The sequence below is a fragment of the Zasmidium cellare genome (assembly GCF_010093935.1).
Source record: "Zasmidium cellare ATCC 36951 unplaced genomic scaffold M409scaffold_8, whole genome shotgun sequence".
In the NCBI taxonomy this organism is placed as follows: Eukaryota; Fungi; Ascomycota; class Dothideomycetes; order Mycosphaerellales; family Mycosphaerellaceae; genus Zasmidium; species Zasmidium cellare.
The window spans coordinates 640,510-661,233 of NW_022986952.1; the positions used below are offsets into that span (position 1 = coordinate 640,510).

At 52.0% G+C, this 20,724-nt stretch overlaps 9 protein-coding genes across 9 annotated transcripts; 3 read left to right on the forward strand and 6 right to left on the reverse strand.

The window, feature by feature from the left end:
* Positions 1-195: 195 nt before the first annotated feature.
* Positions 196-860, forward strand: M409DRAFT_19791 (uncharacterized protein; the record flags this gene model as incomplete). Its single annotated transcript, XM_033805099.1, has 2 exons — positions 196-742; positions 811-860. The coding sequence occupies 2 exons, from the start codon at positions 196-198 to the stop codon at positions 858-860; spliced, it is 597 nt and encodes a 198-aa protein (XP_033671077.1).
* A 125-nt stretch (positions 861-985) lies between these two features.
* On the reverse strand, positions 986-1,867 carry M409DRAFT_64524 (uncharacterized protein; the record flags this gene model as incomplete). Its single annotated transcript, XM_033816116.1, has 1 exon — positions 986-1,867. One exon carries the CDS (start codon positions 1,865-1,867, stop codon positions 986-988), a length of 882 nt encoding a protein of 293 aa, XP_033671078.1.
* Positions 1,868-2,180: 313 nt separating this feature from the next.
* On the reverse strand, positions 2,181-4,666 carry M409DRAFT_64525 (uncharacterized protein; the record flags this gene model as incomplete). The annotated part of the gene is made up of 16 exons (XM_033816117.1): positions 2,181-2,349; positions 2,400-2,485; positions 2,545-2,637; positions 2,695-2,723; positions 2,784-3,187; positions 3,245-3,279; positions 3,337-3,361; positions 3,412-3,443; positions 3,501-3,539; positions 3,590-3,706; positions 3,757-3,924; positions 3,985-4,016; positions 4,079-4,147; positions 4,207-4,265; positions 4,333-4,485; positions 4,536-4,666. The coding sequence occupies 16 exons, from the start codon at positions 4,664-4,666 to the stop codon at positions 2,181-2,183; spliced, it is 1,641 nt and encodes a 546-aa protein (XP_033671079.1).
* Positions 4,667-5,352: 686 nt separating this feature from the next.
* Positions 5,353-7,616, reverse strand: M409DRAFT_19794 (uncharacterized protein; the record flags this gene model as incomplete). Its single annotated transcript, XM_033805100.1, has 7 exons — positions 5,353-6,406; positions 6,461-6,584; positions 6,638-7,021; positions 7,084-7,115; positions 7,183-7,191; positions 7,244-7,394; positions 7,442-7,616. The coding sequence occupies 7 exons, from the start codon at positions 7,614-7,616 to the stop codon at positions 5,353-5,355; spliced, it is 1,929 nt and encodes a 642-aa protein (XP_033671080.1).
* A 1,585-nt stretch (positions 7,617-9,201) lies between these two features.
* M409DRAFT_51940 (uncharacterized protein) lies at positions 9,202-10,472 on the reverse strand (the record flags this gene model as incomplete). Its single annotated transcript, XM_033811941.1, has 4 exons — positions 9,202-9,349; positions 9,402-9,936; positions 10,008-10,299; positions 10,359-10,472. 4 exons carry the CDS (start codon positions 10,470-10,472, stop codon positions 9,202-9,204), a joined length of 1,089 nt encoding a protein of 362 aa, XP_033671081.1.
* A 417-nt stretch (positions 10,473-10,889) lies between these two features.
* Positions 10,890-13,057, forward strand: M409DRAFT_64528 (uncharacterized protein; the record flags this gene model as incomplete). Its single annotated transcript, XM_033816118.1, has 2 exons — positions 10,890-11,643; positions 13,014-13,057. 2 exons carry the CDS (start codon positions 10,890-10,892, stop codon positions 13,055-13,057), a joined length of 798 nt encoding a protein of 265 aa, XP_033671082.1.
* Positions 13,058-13,394: 337 nt separating this feature from the next.
* M409DRAFT_64529 (uncharacterized protein) lies at positions 13,395-13,949 on the forward strand (the record flags this gene model as incomplete). Its single annotated transcript, XM_033816119.1, has 1 exon — positions 13,395-13,949. The coding sequence occupies one exon, from the start codon at positions 13,395-13,397 to the stop codon at positions 13,947-13,949; it is 555 nt and encodes a 184-aa protein (XP_033671083.1).
* Positions 13,950-15,305: 1,356 nt separating this feature from the next.
* M409DRAFT_64530 (uncharacterized protein) lies at positions 15,306-17,671 on the reverse strand (the record flags this gene model as incomplete). The annotated part of the gene is made up of 3 exons (XM_033816120.1): positions 15,306-15,484; positions 15,527-17,583; positions 17,637-17,671. 3 exons carry the CDS (start codon positions 17,669-17,671, stop codon positions 15,306-15,308), a joined length of 2,271 nt encoding a protein of 756 aa, XP_033671084.1.
* Positions 17,672-18,403: 732 nt separating this feature from the next.
* M409DRAFT_51944 (uncharacterized protein) lies at positions 18,404-20,628 on the reverse strand (the record flags this gene model as incomplete). Its single annotated transcript, XM_033811942.1, has 3 exons — positions 18,404-20,192; positions 20,246-20,438; positions 20,586-20,628. The coding sequence occupies 3 exons, from the start codon at positions 20,626-20,628 to the stop codon at positions 18,404-18,406; spliced, it is 2,025 nt and encodes a 674-aa protein (XP_033671085.1).
* Positions 20,629-20,724: the final 96 nt, after the last annotated feature.

The following is a 20,724-nucleotide window of genomic DNA, read 5'->3' on the forward strand; positions in this document are numbered from 1 at the left end:
ACGCATGAGCTAAATGGATTAGACTCCTCTCGAACTGGAAGAATGCAACAGTTCGAACGCAATGCCTTTGCGGGGTCACGATCATCGTCGTGGCCACCTCATCGAAAGTACTAAATGACGAGTTCATGCTCGTCGTCGACTTCATCCGTAACTCCCAGAGCCTGACCATCACGTCCCAACTCCACATCCACAACCATGGCATTCCGCACCTTCGCAACCCTAGCAATCGCCTATGCGGGCCTCAGCCACGCCCTCCTCTGCGTCCCAGACCTCACCGGCCTCCTAGGAATCGGCACAGGCAAAGACACCCTCAATGGGACCTTCATCCTCCAAGCCCGCAACCCCGACGGCGCCCTCCTCCCCGTCGTCAACTCCCCCACCCCAGCCCCCGGCGGCTTCTTCCTCCCCCTCTACCTAGGCAACAGCAGCACCACCGACCTCAACAACACCTTCACAACCCCGCAATTCACCCTCCAAGGCGGCTCCGCCTACGCCCCCGGGGGCACCAAACTCGTCACGCAGTCGAACCCGCTCCTCGCCGCCCAGGCGCTTTACCTCGGCGCGGACAGCACGCAGTTCACGCATCTGTTCGAGGCTGTGAATGCGTCGTGCGATGGCGAGGCGAGCACGTTGTTGAGGTTTCAGGGGATTGTGCCGATTCCGCTAGCGACGGCGTCGATTAATCAGACGAGTTTTGCGCCCAATGCCGGGCTTTCGAGTCCGATTTTGGAGGATTTGCTCAGTAAGTTTGGTGTTTTTGTTGTTGGTGTGAGTGCGTGGGTGATTGTTCTGGGCTGACGATGGCTGCAGCGCTTGGAAACCCGGTGGATTTGATTATTACGCCACATTCGGCTTCGTGAGCGCGGTTGGAAATCGAAGGGATGATATCAAGAAGATAGAACGACGTCAACGAAAGTCATGCAAGATCTCCAGATAATATTCTGTCCCTTACATTTTCTAGACGTGCCACCCCATCGACATCCCCTCAAATCTTCGACCCCTTTTTCTTCTTGCTAGGGAACGCCCCAACACACCCAGCAACCAAAGCCCCATCGTTATACCTCGTCGGATACTTCTCCTTCATCACCTTGAACACATCCCTCCACTCCTTCGCACCACCGCCCTCCACAATCTCCCCAAACGTACGAATATACTTCTTCGATTCTAGAAGGTGGAAGGTACCTGGGATCTCGCCTTCTTTCATATGACCAGCGACGACCGTCTCCGGTCCCAACGACTCGACCTTCTCGATAGCTCGGATCCATTCCTCACGCAGGGCTTTTGTATTCGCGATCCTTAGCATTTGGTGGACGTCTCCATACACGACATCGCCACAGACGGCCAGCTTGATGGAAGGCACCCACAACACAGTACTGTCATGCGTATCCGAATGGCCCACTTCGACAGCCTTGAGCACATGACCCTCCAGCTGAAACTCCCCATTCGAGGGAAGGGCATCCGCAAATTTAAAGTCCTCATCAATCTGATCCGGGAACTGAGAACCCCAGGTCGCCTTCCACTCCTGCGGTCGAATCTGTTCCTTCATATGCTCGACCGTACCAGCAGTAGCCAAAGCCTTCAACCCCGGGAAGCGTTTCTGGAGGTAATTAATACCCAGCCAATGATCCGCATGGCCGTGAGTGATGTAGACCGTCGTCAACTTCTTCGTTGGGATCGTAGCTTCGATCCAGTCTCCCAGAGCTACATTCTGCGATTTGGTGATGGGCGTGTCCACCAGCACGGCTTCATGATCGCCGTGGATTAAGGTCGAGGAGATGGGAGACCATTTGCCGCCTTCGGTGCCGTCGGGCTTGCTGAAGGGAATTGGAGGGGCGATGTAGATGTTTGCTCGGAGTTGGGAGGACATAGTTGGTGAGGTAGTGGTTCGTTCTATGGTCACCTTGATGGTCCACGTCGGGTGAAGTAGTACTACTGTGACTAGTATCAGTTGTTGTTGCTATGAGGGGATCAATCTCATAGCCTCGCTTCGAGGTAGGTGTGAGTAGTAATCAGATCAGTAATCCATGTGATCAAAAAGTGCCTTGACAGGAATCCGGATAGGAATAGACGTCCAACGCGACATAGCAGCTTCTGAAAACGTCAGGGCTGGAGAGAATGGTTCATATAGTGATCAATGTAAACACAGCAGCCATTCCGTCTCACGATCCCAATACGTCTTCCTACTCTTTCTTCACGCCCGGCGTCCCATCGTCCGAAGCCTGAGAATCCTCCGCCGTCAAAGTGTCGAGATGTTCGATGTTGATGCGAGGTCCTTTGAACCATTTCCGCGCATCCACGACATACCATACCATAGCTATAAGCATGGCACCACCGTAGATGAGGCAAGTCCTGAAAGACGCATTAGTGCTTGCTTGAGACTGGACGGAGCAGAATCTTACCAGTTCATCGTTTGGAGCGTGAGGTCCTTTCCCTTGTATGCTGGGAAACACAATGCTGGGACGATGAGAAGCCACCATCCGCATGCCTGACTCACGGTTAGACTGTCTCTATGAGATAGGCTATGGCGTGTGTCGTTCGACTTACGATGACATTGAGGGGCTTGCTGAACTTTCCTAAGTGCCATGGACCAGGCTTGAATCTGCCGTTGTTGAAGAAGAGCTTGAGGGCGATGGGTGTCTGTTAGGTGCTTCAGTCAGCTCAAATCGTTAAGAGGATGAGATCCGAATGACACACAGTAAAGCTGGTGTACTGCCCGATTGCGCCTGGACACATCGTCAGTAAACAACAATGGTGAAGAAGAGCTCATATCGATGCAGCCTTACCGATCGAGAATACCGCATTAATAGCAACGGGGCCAGCGAAGAGCAGCAATCCAAGGAGAGCACCAACAGAGAGGACTCCCCAAGTTGCATACACCGGCGTCTTGAATCTCCTGTCGACTGTTGACCAAACCCTGGAGAAGGGGATCGCACCATCACGACTGTACGCGAACACGATGCGTGAGACGGTGACAGTGCATCCCAACCCACAGAAGAACTGCGCGACCATGGTCAAGGCAAACATAGCCAGGCCTTGCTTCTTCCCTAGGACTTGGAGACACAAGCTGCCCCAGGGTTGGCCGTAGGGCCCGGCCACGACGTCTTGGATATCCTTGACGGTGTAGACTACAACCAAGATGATGGCAAAGCCTAAGTATAGTCCGGATTGCACTGTCATTACTATAGCCCTGTTGAAGGAAGGCGAGGATTAGTATGTCTCTCTGATATCTCCAATGCTGCCTTACCTAGGCGAGGCTATCGCACTGTTGCTACATTCTTCCTACAAAAAGATTTGTTAGAGCCGCCTTCACGGGACCGTTTGGATTGGATCGCATACTGTGAGATGAAAAGGAGAGTCATAGCTAAAATACTGTTAGCGACGTAGCTTTAATCGATGAAACGGTAGACTTGCCCACTCATCGTCCAAATCACAGTCAAGAAACCCTAGAAACGAGGAGCAGGAGTCAGCAAACGCCTCCAACTTGAGACTTCACATCGTACCATGATGGTAGCCCATCCTATCGGCCACTCGGTTCCATTCTAAACACCGTCAGTTACTCTTCTGAAGCAGTAGCCCATGCTGTGCCCACTTCAAAAGTCGTCCACACATCGTGGGAATTGTTCGTCTTTGGGTGATTGATAGATCCCACAGGGAACCATATCACAAAGATGAGGATCATGATGACATTCCATACGGTCCCTGCGACCTGCTTGAAGTCAGAGAATGAGGTTCAGTAACGGATGCTCAGGATCGTACATTTGTCCAACCGATGACCTTGGTGCTCTGCATGGCGATCAGACCCTGGATGACGAGGATCAGGAGGAAGATTAGGTAGATGTGCCAGTCTTTGGCTGTGTAGTCTGGGTTGGAGATGGCAGCGGCAGTCGTGATCATGTACGCTAACGTGTAGTTGAGGGAGCAAGGCTGTCACCGGGACCGTCAGCGGATGTCTCTCTTGAGAAGGAATTGGTAGCACAATCGTACCCCAGTCACGAATCCGCAGAAATTAGACCATCCTGCCTTGTTAGCATGTGCTCGTCTAGAGGTATGGGGCAGTCATTTCGACAGGTTCACTTACCCACGAACCAACTGCAGATTGGACCCCATCCGGGAGGAGCAAGGCATGCAGATGCATAGTATAAACCACCTAGCACGCAGGTTTAGCACGAGTCCTGGACCTGTAGCTCATAGAGAAAACTCCGATACCCGCAGTTGGCATTGATGAACAGAGTTCCGCCATGGAGAACCCAACGGTTTGGATCGCCCTGAAAGTAGAAGCCATAAGGTTAGTAGAAGTCTCAATATGAGATCGGCTATCTCTGCTATACGTACAATCCAGCGATCAACCAACCCCATACTGCACCGCCGGTTCCAGAGTATCCGAGCGAGTAGGAGATGGTCGATGCAATAGATGGGAGGAGCCCGAGTACCGCGAAACTGACGCTGAAGCTCTCTAGAATGGAGAAATCTCGTTTGAACTGCTGTCTTCGAATTGATTTAGTCCTTGGAACCGCAAATGATCTAGTGTAACTTACTTATAGCCCAGTGCTGTCAGTGTCTGTTCATCCAGAGTCGCCGTGTCGTCGATGACGGCATGCTCGTGTGTCCTATCGAACACCGATGTGACCTTCTCCTGCGCGGTCACGGAGCCTGTTCTTGCCGCCATGATTGCCAAAGGTTTGAAGTCTGCAGGCAGCCGACAGTACGGGCGAGATGCTATCTAAAAGATTAGAGGAGGGGCTGCAGCGGTATCATGCCCTCATCCAGCGCGGCTGATAAGAGAAGGTACCGCTCGCACAAAACACTTGGAACCCTTGCGCCCGATCATGCTGCACTACTGCAGACGTGGATGTCTGCTGCAGGCGACCGTTGATCACTGCTGTACCCTACTTGTATAGGGCAACGTGTGCGAAAGAATTGCGTGACACGGCGAGAGACACAGGACCTCGGTATATGATTGGCCTCTCCCAGCCTTGCGGGGCAGCATTTGGTGCTTCAAAGTACTTCCAGCATGTCCCTAGCACCTCGATGAGTGCAATTGTGTGCGAGAAGCAACTCGACCTACCGGGAAATTGCTGTTGGCGCAGATGAGTAAGTGCAGCGGATGTTTCTTGGTTCGTCTTTAAGCTTTGGTAGGATTAGCTGCTGTAGCCCTGCTGGCCAGACATCTGCATTAACGAGTCGTGCCGGCTCTTCTCTAGCCACAGGCGTCGTTTACCAAGCCATCGGAACGCTCGCTTGGCCATTGGTAATGGTCGGATTGTCTGCGACATGACGAGACTGGTCTTCTTGCTGTAGAAGATGAGGGATGGCAGCGATGCCCTATGACTTCTTTTGGACTTCTTTTGCCGATCACCAATCCTTCGCCAGGAGTGGGATCTGAGCACCGTCGCTCGATCCCGTTACTTCTTGCTCGACAACGTTGCTGTCGTTCTTGCGACCGATCAAGATCCAATTCTTCACGATGGCAGATCCATCTCCAATCCATTCGGCTTCCTCTGCCGTGCAGCGGGAGGGCACGTCCAGGACATAGCACTCGTGCGGAGGTTGAGGCAGCACGTCGTTCTTCATGTGCCAAGTGGAACTGGGACCGGTTGTTGAGTACTGCTCGTCATGTGTCGAAGCATATTCATTGAGATCAATTTCGCCGGTGGCGATGTCCTTTCCGGTAATGCTACGCATGAATATGCGATAGGCTGCTTCTGGCTGGTACGACGGAACCATGTGCCCAGCTTGGTATACACGAGTGAATGAAAGGTTACCGTACTGTCGAGTCAGGCCGGCAGATTCGAGATAAGGGGAGGAGAGGACCACAGGTGTGTATCCAGCCTGCTTGAACTGATCCTGATGCGGCCAAGGGATGTTGAGAGAGTACTTCTCCCCTCCGACCCAGTTGCACGCGAAGTCTCTATCGCCGTGGAATAAGGTGACCTGAACGCCCTTGCTTAGAACGTAGGCCATCTGCTCCAACTGGCCGCCGCGAACGATGTCTCCCGTGCGGTCAAAGGCTCGTGCCACTACCGGTGAGCCCCAGGTATGATTGACCGGAACTCCCAAGGCTTTCTGGGTCTCGTATTGGTTCAGCCAACCAAACATGTATGGAGGTGGGTAGGGGTCCAAAGCCTCATGAGTGATATCGAACCTCGCACCACGATTCTCCTCAACGAAGAGCTCGTCACTGATCTTCATGGCTCGATCCGCCGCTTCGGCGCAGACTTTGTTGGTCTTGGCTTGTTCTCCATGGTCATGAGGATCGGTCTTTTGTACAAGCTCTCGACACTCGTTGATGGCGTCAAGAACTCCTCCCTTGCGGTGGAATTCCTTGATGCTATGCTCGTAATTCTCATCCGAGATTAATTGCAACCCGTACGTGTTGTTGAACGGAAATGTGATCTCAGATTCGATCCTTCGAACGTGTCAGCCAAGTGAAGCCAAAGTCGTTCAGGCCAAGAGCTCTCACATATCAGGTGCGTCAATACAGCCATTGATAATGCCTAGGCTTTTGAGATGCAAGTAATGCGCTCCAGGCTCTGAGCTCGTTCCATTTCTGATAAGTTCATTCTTGTGTAGCAAGTAGTCCACAACTGCTTCAGTTTAGCGATTGAGGAATACCTGGATTGATCCGTTCATAACTCACAGCCTGGTCCATAGTGGCCTCCATACGATTCAGTAAACAGGCTAATTTGCTCGTCGTGAGGTTTGTAGCCGGGGAACTCCTCGAAGAAGGTCTGAGCGAAATGCCAAAGGGCCACTGCAGCATGATGAGTAGAGTTGGCAGTATGTGATTCCTTCTGAGAGCTGCTAGTTCCGACTAGGAAAGTGTTGTTCTGCTCTGGAATTCCTTCTGAGAAATCTGCTGGTTTGATGTACTCATCCTGCTCGCCATGCGGGCCTATGTCCACAGTGACATTGGTCAGGACGTCGTATGAATAACCGACCTGGTTTGGCTGATCGATGAATAGTAGGTTGACCTCGTTATTCCACGACCATGGGTTCAAGTAGGTTGTCCTGGAATCATTATCTGAACGCACCCCAAGTTAGTTTGACCGCCCAGTTCAACCGCGAAGATGACGGTCAGCTTACGAACGAAACATGGACCGTTCTCTGATAGAGCGCTGATGTCATTATAGATTAGTCAATGCCTTTTCGAGGTGGCACAATATCTGTTTTTGGAGACCGCACCCTAAAAGACTTGACGGTGTTAGCGAGCCTCTGCGTTCAAGACAAACGTGTCGCTGCTCACCTGCTTCCACCCGGACCCCCGTTCAACCAGATTGCCAAAGGGGCATTTTTGGGATCCTTGCGGCTCTCAAAAAACCAATAGAATGTGTTGATGGGAAAACGGTTGTCCTCATGTGTTTCGTTCAGAGCATGGCTAGGCAGATGTATGTACCCTGGTTTTGCTCAGCCTGCTATCACAACATTGACAGTAGATACGTACCCGCAAAAGAGCGAACTCCAGGAGTGGTCTCACAGACACCTGTAGTTGGCTTGTAGGAAACTGTCACGCCTTCGTGAAATCGTGATGGAAGGGTCGTCACGCCCTCTGGCTTGGGAGGGAACACAGCAACGACCAGCCCAGCCGAGGCGGCAAGTAACAACGACGTGAACACCATGGCGGTGACAATGGCAGTTTATAATGGCTTTGGGGGAGAAGGAAGAGGGAACGCCCAGCTTTTGAACTCGGACGGCCCCGATCCTCTATCGGAGTTCAGGGCATAGGGCAGCCTAAACCTCGCAGGGCAGCTCGGAGTTCGCTGCACCTGCCATTTTCAGAAGCGCTTTTGTTTCCAAGCCAACTATGAGTAAACACAGAGCTTGAATCTAGACAGCTCGCATGAAGGACTGTGTTTCATCTTTCTTATCAGTGTTATCTATTCCGTTCCTTATAGGGTTAGGCACAAACGTTACGAACCCCTACTAGTCTAACTACCTATACTATACCTATCTTAATCTTTATAATAACGCGCTCTCTACTATACTACGCGTTCTTCTTATTCTTTTAATTAATACTATAGGTAGAGGTAAAGTATTTAGCCCTTTCGAGAAGGGCTAGATCTAGGCCCTTTATAAGCACGTACACTAGCTATTATTACGGATTACTAAGGTACTAGATATATTAAAATCTATAATATTAGCTATTTTATTACGCTATTAAGTAGATATATAGTATATACTATAGCGACGTAGCCGCCCTCTAGTACTTACTACCCGTAAGAGACGTCGTCTCGTTAATAGAGCTATAACTAATATATTCTTAAAGCGGCTAAGATACGATTAGATCGTATTCCTTAAAAGCTATAACTACGATATCTAGATACTTCGAGCTATATTCGAGAAAGAGGGGTATTCGAGATATAGCACGACTAAGAAGCTATTCTTAACGGAGAAGTAAAAGGAGGCTAGGCTATAGTAGGTATATAGGTATATAAACTAGATAGATAGGTAGTAGACTAGCGTTATTTAGACTAATAAAGCTTCGATTCGTTATAGCTTCTTTAGATAAGTCTACGTTATAAGAACGGTAGGGGAACAGTTCTATACTAACTATCTTATCTTATAGTTTCGTAAATACTTAGCCTATATAATATAGGGCTAGATATTAGCTACTAGACTAGGGGAGTATTATATCTTTAATAAGGGGAAAGTAACTAGAGATATATATAAGTAGTAGGTTATTCCTCTTATCTATAAAGGTATTTAACTCTAAAGGAGCTAGTTAATCTACCTATAACCTATAACTATTATATAGGATAATATATTAATCTATAAGGCTAAGGTAATAATATTACTCTTTAAGGACCTAGATATTTAGTTAATAAACTAGCTAGCTAACTTACTAGATCTAAATCTAATCGAGAATATTTAGAGCCTCTTAAAGTATAGGATTAGCCTATATCTACCTATAATAAGAGATAAGGTTATAGCTGTAGTACAAGCTAAATAGGCTAAGTTAATAGTCTCTAATATAGCTAGAGTATATTAAAGTATAAGGTAGAGGTGTTAGGCAGTTATTAAGAACAATAGAGGGCATACTAAATGGTGATAAAGATCATGTATTGATATAGGCATAGTGTAGGCAGTTAGACTAGCAGGGGTTCGTAACGTTTGTGCCCAACCCTGTATCTCTGTCACGATCGGCATTATAGCGGTCTCGCGAGAAGTCGGCCAACAGCCCGGTGGCTCTCCGACCTGCCGAGCTCACAAGGATGGCTGAGGCACAGGCCGAACTACAAACCCAATACGCGGGAAGTGAATACGCGTCTCCAATGTGGCGGGCTCCTCCAGCGCTTGAGGCCTGATAACAACCTCTTCCGGCGAGATCGCTAACAAAGTGCCAATAGTCGGACTTTTCGCGGTCAGCCGATGCCACCATGTACAGCAGAATTTGCAACACTTACTCGTCTCGACCAGTATCATCGGGAACAACAGACACCAACGCCCCTTCTTTCAGCCCAGTCTTTGCACTGAGTTCAGCATGAGCCGATCGAGGAGTGGGCAGTAGGAGAGACTTCGGCCCCAAGGCAGGAGATCTCTTCATCTCATCGAGGACCTGCTCAATGTCCAATTGTTTCTCTGTCGAAGGCAATTCGTCAAAGTATGCTCGAATCCTATGATACCATGTCACGACAGCAGGGTACCGTTCAGCATTGAAAACCTCAGACATTATCTCGCCTGGCGCATCGTTCTGGATTTCTCCCTCCGAGATGTGGTTCGAGTAGCGGCCAGAGCTGATGTGTTCGCCCCACAAGAGCTGATAGTATATCGATATATCTGCAAGCGAGGGCGTCTTTGTGGAGAATAGCCACGGCCCATCCGTCTCGGCGAATAGAGGTTCGAAAAGCGATAGCTGGAGGTCGAGTCTCGAAAGGTTTTCAGGCAATTTCTTCTCCAGCTTGTCCGGATCCAACTTGTGACCGATCAGCTGCGCCCTATCTGAGATCGAGCGGTCGAAGGTCAGCAGATGTTACAAAGATGGACCTGTTCTTTTCATCTTTTATACGCACCCTGGCCGAACGAAGACCGCCAAATGCTGGCAGGCATCAAGCCCGTCGTTGTTCGGAATAAAGGCCTATCAGTCCAGTACGATGCAAAGCCCCTGATCAGCGACCTATATGTCCTTCCGTCTTGAGTAGCTGGATATAAACTCTGGAAACCTTCAGATTGTGGGAAGAAGTGCTCAAGCGCTTCACTGATGATCGACGTATCGCAGTAGAGGTCTTTGCTCCCAATGGTAAGCACTGGTATCTTGCGGTAAGTTAGATTGAAGTTGTCGCGCAGAATTGGACGGGGCATCATCTATCATCATGTAAGCGCCAAGTATGATCGCCAAAAAGACATTCGCTGCGACGACGAACAGTGGGAACAGTGACGAAAGTGTACGGGATCTGCTTAAGCCGTAGAACATGGCGGGTTTTCCAGGTGAACGTCGACGATTCGTAGCCGTATAATACCACTAGTGGGCGAGACATGGTTAATTCAGACTTCTCGTTTGAAACTTCGAACAGCTTCAAGAGGTGGCATAGACGGACAGACTTTATATATCGTCGAGGTCTTGCAGTGGCCGAGGATCAGCCCAAGCCACCGAGCGATGATGCGGGTTACCGAGAGCCTTCGGGCTGGTGGAGAGGCAGCCAAGACCGACAGCTTCCTCCTTTCCAGCTCCATCAAGACATTTGATCAGCCTTTTCGTGCTTCAAGAAAATGGTCTCCTGCCGCCTAACAGAACAAAGCGATCCCCATGTTCGGACTTGAAATGCTTGTCAGAATGAAAGATTTGGCATCGTGCCATTTACAAGATCTGACCACCCCGCCGAGTACGAGATGACGGTTTTTGCCGGGCTCTTGAAACAAGAAAGATCTATAGCAACGCCTGCCACCCAGCGACAATGCGGCTGATCAATCTCGAAACACTGGAGCTCGAAGAGCTGAATGACAACAACTTGCCAGAGTATGCTATCCTGTCACACACCTGGGAGCGAGGAGAGGTCTCGTACAGAGACTGGCCAGCTCAGAAAGAATTTCCGCACCTCAAAGGCTATAAAAAAATTCTTGGTTTCCGCGATGTAGTCCGCTCGAAGTACAGGTACCGTTACGGCTGGGCCGACACTTGCTGTATCGACAAGTCCAGCAGTGCGGAGTTGACGGAGGCCATCAATTCTATGTTCACATACTACAAAAACGCTGCAGTGTGCGTCGCTTATCTGGCTGACGTGCAGTCGTGGCCAAAAGACATCAGCTCAAGTCGATGGATGACCAGAGGCTGGACATTGCAAGAGCTCATTGCTCCGTCACGGGTAGAGTTCTACGACTCCGCCTGGAAGTCTCTCGGAGATTTGTCTTGGCGAATTGCTTCGCAACTCCAGAGATCCACAGGAATACCTGAAAGCGTGTTGACCAATGACTCTGCGCCCTCGGAATGGAGCATTGCCCAACGGATGTCATGGGCTTCGTCACGGCAGACTACAAGGGTAGAAGACCAGGCTTACTGTCTCCTCGGACTGTTCGATGTCAGCCTTCCCCTTATCTATGGTGAAGGTGAGCGAGCTTTTGTGCGATTGCAAGAAGAGATCATTCGACAGAGCCCTGACCATTCCATATTTGCGTGGCATTTCACGGGCGTCTTGAGCCTTCGATCCGAAGGTACGGGCTCTGATACATCTTCGTCCACGGTGGCAGCTGCGTCTCCTACCCACTATGCCACACCGACCGTAGACTACTCCTTAGCTGGTGGGCTCTCGTTCACCCCGAGAGAGTCTTCACTCATCGTGGGTCAATCACAAGTAGCTGCAGAAGGCAAGCTTCCACTCATGAACGGGAAAAGTGAACGTCACGCATCAGCCAATCCAGCACAGGCCGCTTCGCGTATAGCTCCATTTTCACCAGGTGCATCGAGACGACTTCTGGCACCATCTCCCGCCTTCTTCTGGGACTGTGGCGATGTTGTCGAATGCTATGGAAACGTCAAGGGATGGATCGAGTCTTACAACATTGAAAACACCGGGCTAGTGATCTCTCTGCCCTTGGTGCCTTGCACTTCTCAGGTTGGTATCTACCACGCCGTGTTGAACTGCCGTTTCGAAGGTCAACAGAAAGGGCCAATTGCCATCAACCTCAAAAGGACTACCCAAACATCGGGACGAATGCAGCGTGCCAACAATGTTGATCTTGAGACCACGACATTTGGAGTCGTCCAGACAAGTGACATAGAACCTGCCAGATTCCAATGCACCTCCGACCACCTCGATCGGCTAGCAATCGTGGAGGAAGAAGCCCTAATAACGCCATACAAGACTCGAGTGACTATTCTCCGCATTTGCAGCCCTTCCAGCGTGTATGGTGTGCCGAATGAAGAAAGGAAAGTGAGGCTAGCTTCCGTGAGGGCACCTAAAAGCCTGCGACCATTCCAACCGGACAGATTGAAGGTTCTCATCGTCGACGATTTCGATATACCTGCCCAGCGCACCGATGTACTTCCTCAAGATGAGTGGGATTCGACGTCATGTATCTGGTTTATCGGGGGTTCGGTGGGAGCCATCTCGTTTACCTTGGGACAGCATCCCTCTCAATTGACCTTTGTCTTCGCCACGGGCACAGAGCGCGATGTGCCGTTCCACGTTGCATTACTCGAGACCCCTCGAACCCGACACGTAGATTATGCGGCGATATTTCCATTCCAGCTTGCAGCAAGGACGTATGAGTACGACCGGCGAAAGCGTACTCACGAGCGGCGGGAGAACCAATTGCAGATTGAGAATAACTCGGAAGTACGCGAAACGGACCCTTTACGCATTGGACAGAGTGTGGTGTACGAGCTGTGTTTTGCCAATATCGAAGTTCGAATGGAGCGGTTCGAGAGCATGTCGAAGGTGTTTCACCAAAGCACAATCACAATCCTGAAGCAACACAGTTCAGACCTGGACAAGCCACAAAGCGCTCAGGCGGAGCCGCAACCGCGTGACGTTCAGTCGACAGGGTCAGAAGTAGCCGGCGCAAATGCTGAGGTAGTGCAGCACCGGGCCAAGTCACAGGCAAAGGACGCGGATGGGCAGGGTGACGACTTGAACGGAAAGATCCCTTTCGCAATTCAAGAAGAAATCGTCGGTACAAAAGCTAAATCACAGGGAGCTATGCAAAGCAATGGCTCAGCAACTCTGCGAAGGCAATTCTCCTTCGAGCATTGAATCCGGCGAAGTAGTGAAGACAGAGTGAAGTTTGGACGTAAGGACAGATTTAAGCTTTGCAGTGAAGACTAGCGTAAACCTTAAATTCCACCCCGCGATTTGCATGTGGAAATTATGACCGCGCTTCTTCGACTTCGACTCACCTTCGTCGCGTCACATCTCCACCTGCACGGCTACCCAAGGCCGTGCGATCGCGAGACACCGTCCAAGATGAAGATCCTCGACGCTGGCGACCATCTGCTCTCCAACGCCGACGTCCTCGACTGGATGAAGCGAAAGAGAGCCCAACACGCCGCTGAAGATGCCGAAGACAAGAAGAAGGGCGTCAAGCCAGCAGTGCGGCCCTCCAACTTCATGAGAGCCCTCAACCGCCACGAGCGTGAGCTCAAGTCCGACAACTACCCCTACGTCAAGAACCCCACCGCATACGAAGGCACGGCGCGCCACGCTCAATTCGAGAAATTCGCCCTCGACGCCGAGAACGTCGTGCAGGACCACCTCGAAGCCGAGTGGAAAGACAAGCTAGCCACCATGACGAAGGATGAGGTCGAGAAGGTGTTCGCGCCGGAGCAAGAGAAGAAGTGTCTGACCGAGGTGGAGATGCTCATGGTCTACAACCACGCACCGACCTGCGTCGAGATGCTGCAGCCGATGATCGAGAACGTGGAGGAGAGATTCACCTCCGAAGAGCTGGAACTGCTGGTCGAGGTCGTCATCAAGACGCTCCGCCCGGATCAGGCCATCGCGCTCCCCAAGGACCGATAGAAGACGTCCAACGTTGAGAGCGATCGATTGCTTGATGCTGTGGGACCTGTTCATTGCGAGACTCCCACACTCGCACCCACACTCGCGCCCACGGCCACGACCACGGCCACTCCTGCGCAGCCTGTCGATGACTCGAACAACGTGCGCGAGCGCTTCGAGAATCTGCGGCCAGGCAGCAGCAGCGACTTGCCGAGTACCGATCTGCCAAGCAGTCCGCCAGAGGCGCGCCCGATGGCAAGTCAATGCTCTTTGAACTAAGAGTATTGTATTGGATCTGGGCTGACATGACACAAAAGCTGCGAGTAGATTCGAAGGACTTGGTCATACGCTCTGGATAACTTTGGGTATGTGCTTCACACAATCAGTGAGAAGCGACTGCAGCTAACACGATACCATGTCAGCTAAAGCCTCGAGTGTGAGAGCAAATTGGAGGCATGAACCAATCCCTCGAAAGAGGGTGCTTTTGCTTGACACAAGGATCGCATGGGCTGGATTCAGAAGAAGAAAAAATTGAAAGTCGCTTTCAATGGAAACTTGCACAACCTACACCAAATCCCTGTTTTCCTCGTTTCGTTCTTTCGTCCTCTACCCAATCCTCCTTCACTGCCTGCATCAACCCATCCTCTCTTTGCGTTCCCCTCCCGCCTCACCTGCTCCGGTCCAAGAGATTGGCCACATGATGAGCTCGCAGGGTGCCTGCATGGAAGACAAGCATTGCGGCGAGACTCGTGAAGTCTATACATGCCCAGCTCAAACCATTCAACATCAAGTCCAACACCTCCCAGACGGGCCCTCACCCCATTTCCTCGTAATAGAATCTCCTCCTTCCTTTTTTACTATACACATCTACAGTACTTGAAAAAACTACTCATAATCTCGATTTACTTCACTACCTCTATAGATACAAAGAGATCTAAGCCGATATATCATAAGAAGTGGGAGGGATATCATGATCGCCTTCTTGAACGCCAGAACATTACGAAACTCGATCCAGTCCTTCCATCACACGCATCGCCGTACGTGAATTTACTCCCCATCCTTTTCTCTAAAACGAACGCTCTGAACGCTTCTCACGATACCTCAAATCTCGAGTTTATTCTAACTCTTCCCCCTGTTCTCTTCATCATTCTTGCGGATTCTGCGGTCGACTACAAACGAATGAAGAAGCCAGCCTTTCCAAAAACTCAACACCAGAACCAGTACAACTACAGCAGAGACGCAAAGCGAATGGACGTTCCCCCTTTCCTTCCCCAAAGATTCCAGGATTAAAGGAGGGGAACACGAAATTTGACCGACGTCAACGTTTTTCATTCACTTCGAATACTCCCGCAGCGACTGATGCCAGTGTTCTAATTGTCAATCGTTCTCATGCGTCGTCCAGCGTCGCTTCGGCATCTCCTTGGCGAATTTGCGGGGCACTTTGTCGCCGGAGGGTCGAGAGCCCCAGAGGCCTTTCTGGCTGAGGCCGCGGCTGAGGGAGGTGGGGAGTTTGTCGGAGACGGAGGGGAGGTCGCCGAGGTCGTCGTCGGATTCTGCTTGTTCGGCGGTGGGGTCGGGGGGGATGTCGCTGCTGGAGCTGATGACGCTGTCTTGTTGTTTGGGCGAGGGTCTTCGGTCGACGGTGCCGTCGACGGGATTGAGGAGGTCCGATGGCTTGATGCCGTTGCTGGAGTTTGGTCGAGAGTCTGGGGGCGATTGGGCGAAGTTCAGAGTCATGTCCTTGCCAGGACTCTGCCCGCCACTCGCCTCGTTCAGCTTGGTGAAGAGAGTGTGCTTGTCGTCTGCGACCTTCTGAGCAGTCAACTTTGGAGTACCGCGACCAGAAGGCGGCGTCCAGAGACCAGCTGTGAACGTCGGAGGAGTCGAAATTCGGTCTGGTGGCGGAGGGCGAGGGTTGATCTTGGGGTTGTGCGCTGACGAGGGCCGCTGAGGTACATTCGAAGCACTTGGCCGCCTGATGGATCCAATCGCCGTTGATGTGTTGCTTCTCCTAGGCTCGCCAAGGTTCCAATTCGATTCGATCCCAGATCCTGCTGCAGCATGGGCAGTCGAGCCGAACTGTTTGTACCTTCCCAGAGCCTCTTGGGCATTCCTGAGGTTAGATGGAATGGACGATGCAGGTGCCTTTGTGGGGTCCGCTCCAGGTCGTAGATGTTCAGATGAAGACACGAGCTTCATATCGTACACTGCGCTCAGCCCGATATCCAAACTGCTGCGTCTACGGTGCCCGTTCATCATCGCTGCTGGGTCGGGAGACTGTCTTGGGGTACCGGCTGGACTCGGAGTAGCAGCATTCGAGTCCGGAGGCGAGAGCAAAGCCGGTGCATCGTCTCTCCTCACGGCCATCGTCAAGCTTGCCATACCAACATCCAGAAGGACAGGCTGGTTGGTCAAGGCACCAATGAGAGCGTTACTACCGGCGCCATGGGTCACCAAGATGACAACCAACTCCTCCTCTTCATCCTCCTCCCCATGGTGGTGTTTGTCCGCTTGCTCGAAGCCCAGCGCATCTTCTCCTCGATCATCGGCGTTGTGCTGGCTGTACCATTGAATGAGATGATTCAAACCTCTTCGGAACCTCTTATGCATCGCGGACCACTCTTCGCCAAACGATCCACCATTGCCCCAGTCCTGAGGAGAGCGGCTGCTGTCCCAAGAGTAATCGACGTTCACGGTCGCGTTTCTTGCATGTGCTACGTATCCTCGGGGAATGTAGTCGGAACTCGAGATGGCGTACGAAGGCGTAGGAGGGTGGTAAATGGCAGGCTCTGCTTTTGGCAATGTCGAGGTCAAAGGCTGGAGAGCATGTCCAGCTCGGAAAGGCGATTTGCGACCCGAACTCTCATTACTCCCCACGCTGCTCGCACTGTTCGATCGTTCTCTCCTTGGAGTCGGCGCGGGGAGCGCATCCGTGACATGGCTCCAATCGTCCAGTGTACTCTCTTTGCTCGCTGCTCGGCTACCACCTCCTCCCCACAGGCTGTTGTTCGATGACTTGTGCGAAAGAGTCGGCGTATACATATCGACAGGATCGCTGGCAAGTAGCTCAGCCTTCGCACCTGCGATCATCATCGGACTCGGCGGAGGAGGCGTAATCTGATCGAAATATCCAGGGTTTAGCCACTCGCCCAGGAAGGCATCAACCCTCAGCTTCGACTTCCGATACCGCTTCTGATCATACAACGCTTTCCTGGCCATCTCGTGTGCGAAGTCGTTCTTTGGCTCAGCAATGGGCGCAAGGTGCGGCGACCGCTCGCTGTCCAAGCCGCGCATTCTAGGCGAGGCCGAGTGCATTGTCGCCGCGGTCCTTGTCCTCGCGCTGGAAGGTCTGGCCTTGGGGGCCTCGTACTGTGCCATGCCGGCAGATATGGCAACGCTGGTCTGCAGACATCGCAGGAAAGGCGAGGTGTGTATGACGACCTTGTGTTTCTTCTTCCGTCTCTTTGGCATGCCATTCTCGTTGCTCTCTGCTGGGAGGTTGTTGATCGACTGTTCTCGGGCGTGTAGGATACTCGCGATGCGCACTCCGAGGGCTCGACATTGGTTCCAGCCGCCGTACGTTAAGGGAGGATCGTAAGGGGTAGGCGTGGACAGATGCCAGGACTGGTTTGCGGCGTCGAGTCGCATGCCATGCCTACAGATCTCGTGTTAGCAAGCATCTCATAATCCCATTATGTGCTCGCTTACCGAGCAATAATCACGACTGCTGGCGGTTGCGCCATGTTGCTTGTCGCCTGCGCTTGTACGCAGCTCGTCTGCTCTTTCGTCCCCTCTTCGCAATCCAACAGATGATGTCTGGTCGCCTCTTCACCGAGTTTTCATTATTGCTCGCTGTGCGACGGAAGTGAGATGACTTCAGGAACCAGTTTCCCCAACTCCAAAAGCTCCTGCACGTGGCATGCAGGCGGGCGTAATGGGGCGAAGTAAGGCGACTCGGAATGATGACCTGCTCGATTGATCCTGCTGCTACTGCTCCAAGTCGGGTGTGTGGCAGGTCCGCCTCTCCAAGAAGTCGCTGGTTATCAAGCGGGTGATCAACGTCCAAAGGCCTCGAGTCTGCCGCTGTGATGGGGATGTCTCGTCTGTGTATTCGCTCGTGAGCTGCCTCCTTCTTCCCCGCAAACTCGAAAGCCGGCAACTCAAAGGGTCTCCTGCGCGGTGATGTGATGGGGGGCCACTATTGATTGCAAAGAAGTGGAGCGGACAGGGCACCTCGTTCAATTCGTACGATTCTTCTGTGTCTATCGAACAGAGAAGCAACGACTCAAGACAGTAAGAAGAATATCGTCTGACCCTATTTCGCGCACCCTCGCCGTGTTCAAACGCCGAGATCAATCTCGCTCTTCGGGTCTCCAACTCCTCCAACGCTTTTCATCCCGTCGCCATGCATGCCCCATAAACTCCCTCTTCCCTATGCACCGAGCCTCCTTTCTCATGCCTTGGAAAAACAACGCTCACGACGTGCCGCCAACCATGGTGATTCTGCCCTCGGTTCGTGGGGAGATGCCCTTGGTCCAATGCACGCCAGAATCCTCACCCTTCGGTGCTATCGTTCCCGGGTGAGATAATCCTACAACGCGTCTCCATTTGTGGGTGTACTTTCGCTTGAGCATGTCCTCTCGCTCACTATTCGGGTGGAGTGGTGCTACGCCATGGTGATCAGGGCCGTCATCCTCGCTGTCTGAATCCGACAGTTGCGAAGATTGTTGATGGTGCAGCTTTCGACTCTTCGCCGGACGCGACGGGATGTGAGCATCGTGCTGTGCGGTTCCAACGAGAGATTTGCGCGTCTCTCCATTGGGATGGACCTTCTCCTCGTCAACATTCCCGTTGGCCGTCTGGGGCGGCGAGGATTTCTCTGGCGTGACCGGTTCTTGCACAGGATGGACTTCATGCAGGCCGTCGTGGATCTTGCCCCAATGATCACCCATGTGCGAAGACCACGTCTTCCATCGACCCAAGATCTTCAGGCTCATGAAGTATTGCCGAAGAATCATGGAGATGAGCATGCCGTTCTCATCGCTCACAATGCTCCTCGCTGTGCCGCCATTCGAGTCGAGCATCAGACTGGTAAACCCATCTTTACCTCTGACCATGTAATCACGCGTGGCAAGCGTGTACTCGCGCTCTAGGTCAATTGGCCCGCCCTTGACCTTGACATCGAAGCATCTCTTTCCCGGCTCCTTGGATGGATCGAAAGAGAACGAGATGTTGCTGACTTGTGGGAAGCGGCCTTCAAGCGCAGGATACTGTCCTACACCATTTTCGAGCGCCTTCAGAATGTCCTTTCCCTTGAGCGCAATCACAACACAGGGATCTTCAAATGGAAAGCAGTTCATCATGTCTTTGACCCGGAGCACGCCTGGTGGATAGATCTGGTCTCCTCTTATGGTTCCAGCTGCCATGATGCAGCAATCGGCTCCGTAGTGGAATCTCATGAGGTCGCAAATAAAGTTCCCCAAGTTTGACTCCTTCAAACGGACGGTTGTGAATCTGGCGTCCAGAGGCGCTGCTGTGTATCCGATCGGCTTCTCCAGCTTTGGTCGCAGGCTAGCTGTGATTTTCTCAACCATCGCCACGGCCTCTGGGTCCTGTGGAATGGAGCTAACGACATCGCGCCGGATGATGTCGAAATCCCAGCCTTTGCTTCCGTCTACTTTCCGCCAGCATTCCAGATACGAGAGCTGCTTGAAGTCGGATCCTGAACGTAGGACGTGCGTGCCGTTAATGACTGAATGAAGGTAGTAATGATCGTGTCCTCCCAGGATGATGTCGATGGTCCCAGGCTGCAGCTTGGTCGCCAGTTTGTTGTCGTTTGGCTCACGTTGGTGAGATACCACGACAACCATCTCGGCCCCGTCTGCTCTCAACTTCGGCGCCAGCTCAGCTACCGTCGCGGAGGCGCTGTGATATTGCAAGTTTGGAGGCAAGGTGTTGATCGTGTCGAGCCACTCGCGCTCAACGACACCAATCACGCCAATCTTGATTCCATTTGACGACTCGAGCATCACTGTCCGCTTGCAATTGCCTAGCGGGACTTCGTCGCCCAAAGCAGGATCCAGGACATTCGCGCACAACCAAGGGAATTTGCACTGTGCAGCCAGATACCTAAACTGCTCGACGCCGAAATCGAGATCGTGATTGCCCAAGCAAGCAACATCCGTGCGAATTCCATTCAAGGCGCCTAGCATGTGTCGTCCCTTGGTGACAGAAGACTCCAGGCTGGGGTTGAAGGCATCCCCACTTGATTCTGTCAGTTGCATCTCCCAACAAAGCAATCGGGGCTTCAGACTGACCTGAAGAACGTGAGAAGCTCTGACTGGCCCTTGAAACTTGCGTCTTGTTGGTAGTATTGACAGAGCGACTTGAACCGCGCAATGCCACCGACCGGCTCTCGAGATCCTGGCTCAACATGGTAGACGTCGTTGTAGTGAATGAAGCGTAGATCCGGTGGGTTCGAGGTATTGCCGCTGGAATAGGTTACCGATTCTGTAGTCTGTCAATATATGTTCTATCCACTCATTACATCTCGATCGCAATGTGTCGTTGTTCGAGCTTCTGCAAACGCTGACATGTGATGGATGCGGAGCGGACGCCGTTGGAGAGGTCGGAATGCTCTCGAGCGGAACGACTCACCACCATCGTGCGCAAGACCATTAGAACTGCCATTGGCGGCCATCTCTGCAGTGCTTGTGCTCCCAAATGCAATAATTTGGTGTTCTACTCAGGTCGCGTGCTCATCCCTGCCAGCGGCGTCGGTAGGTCTTGTAGTAGC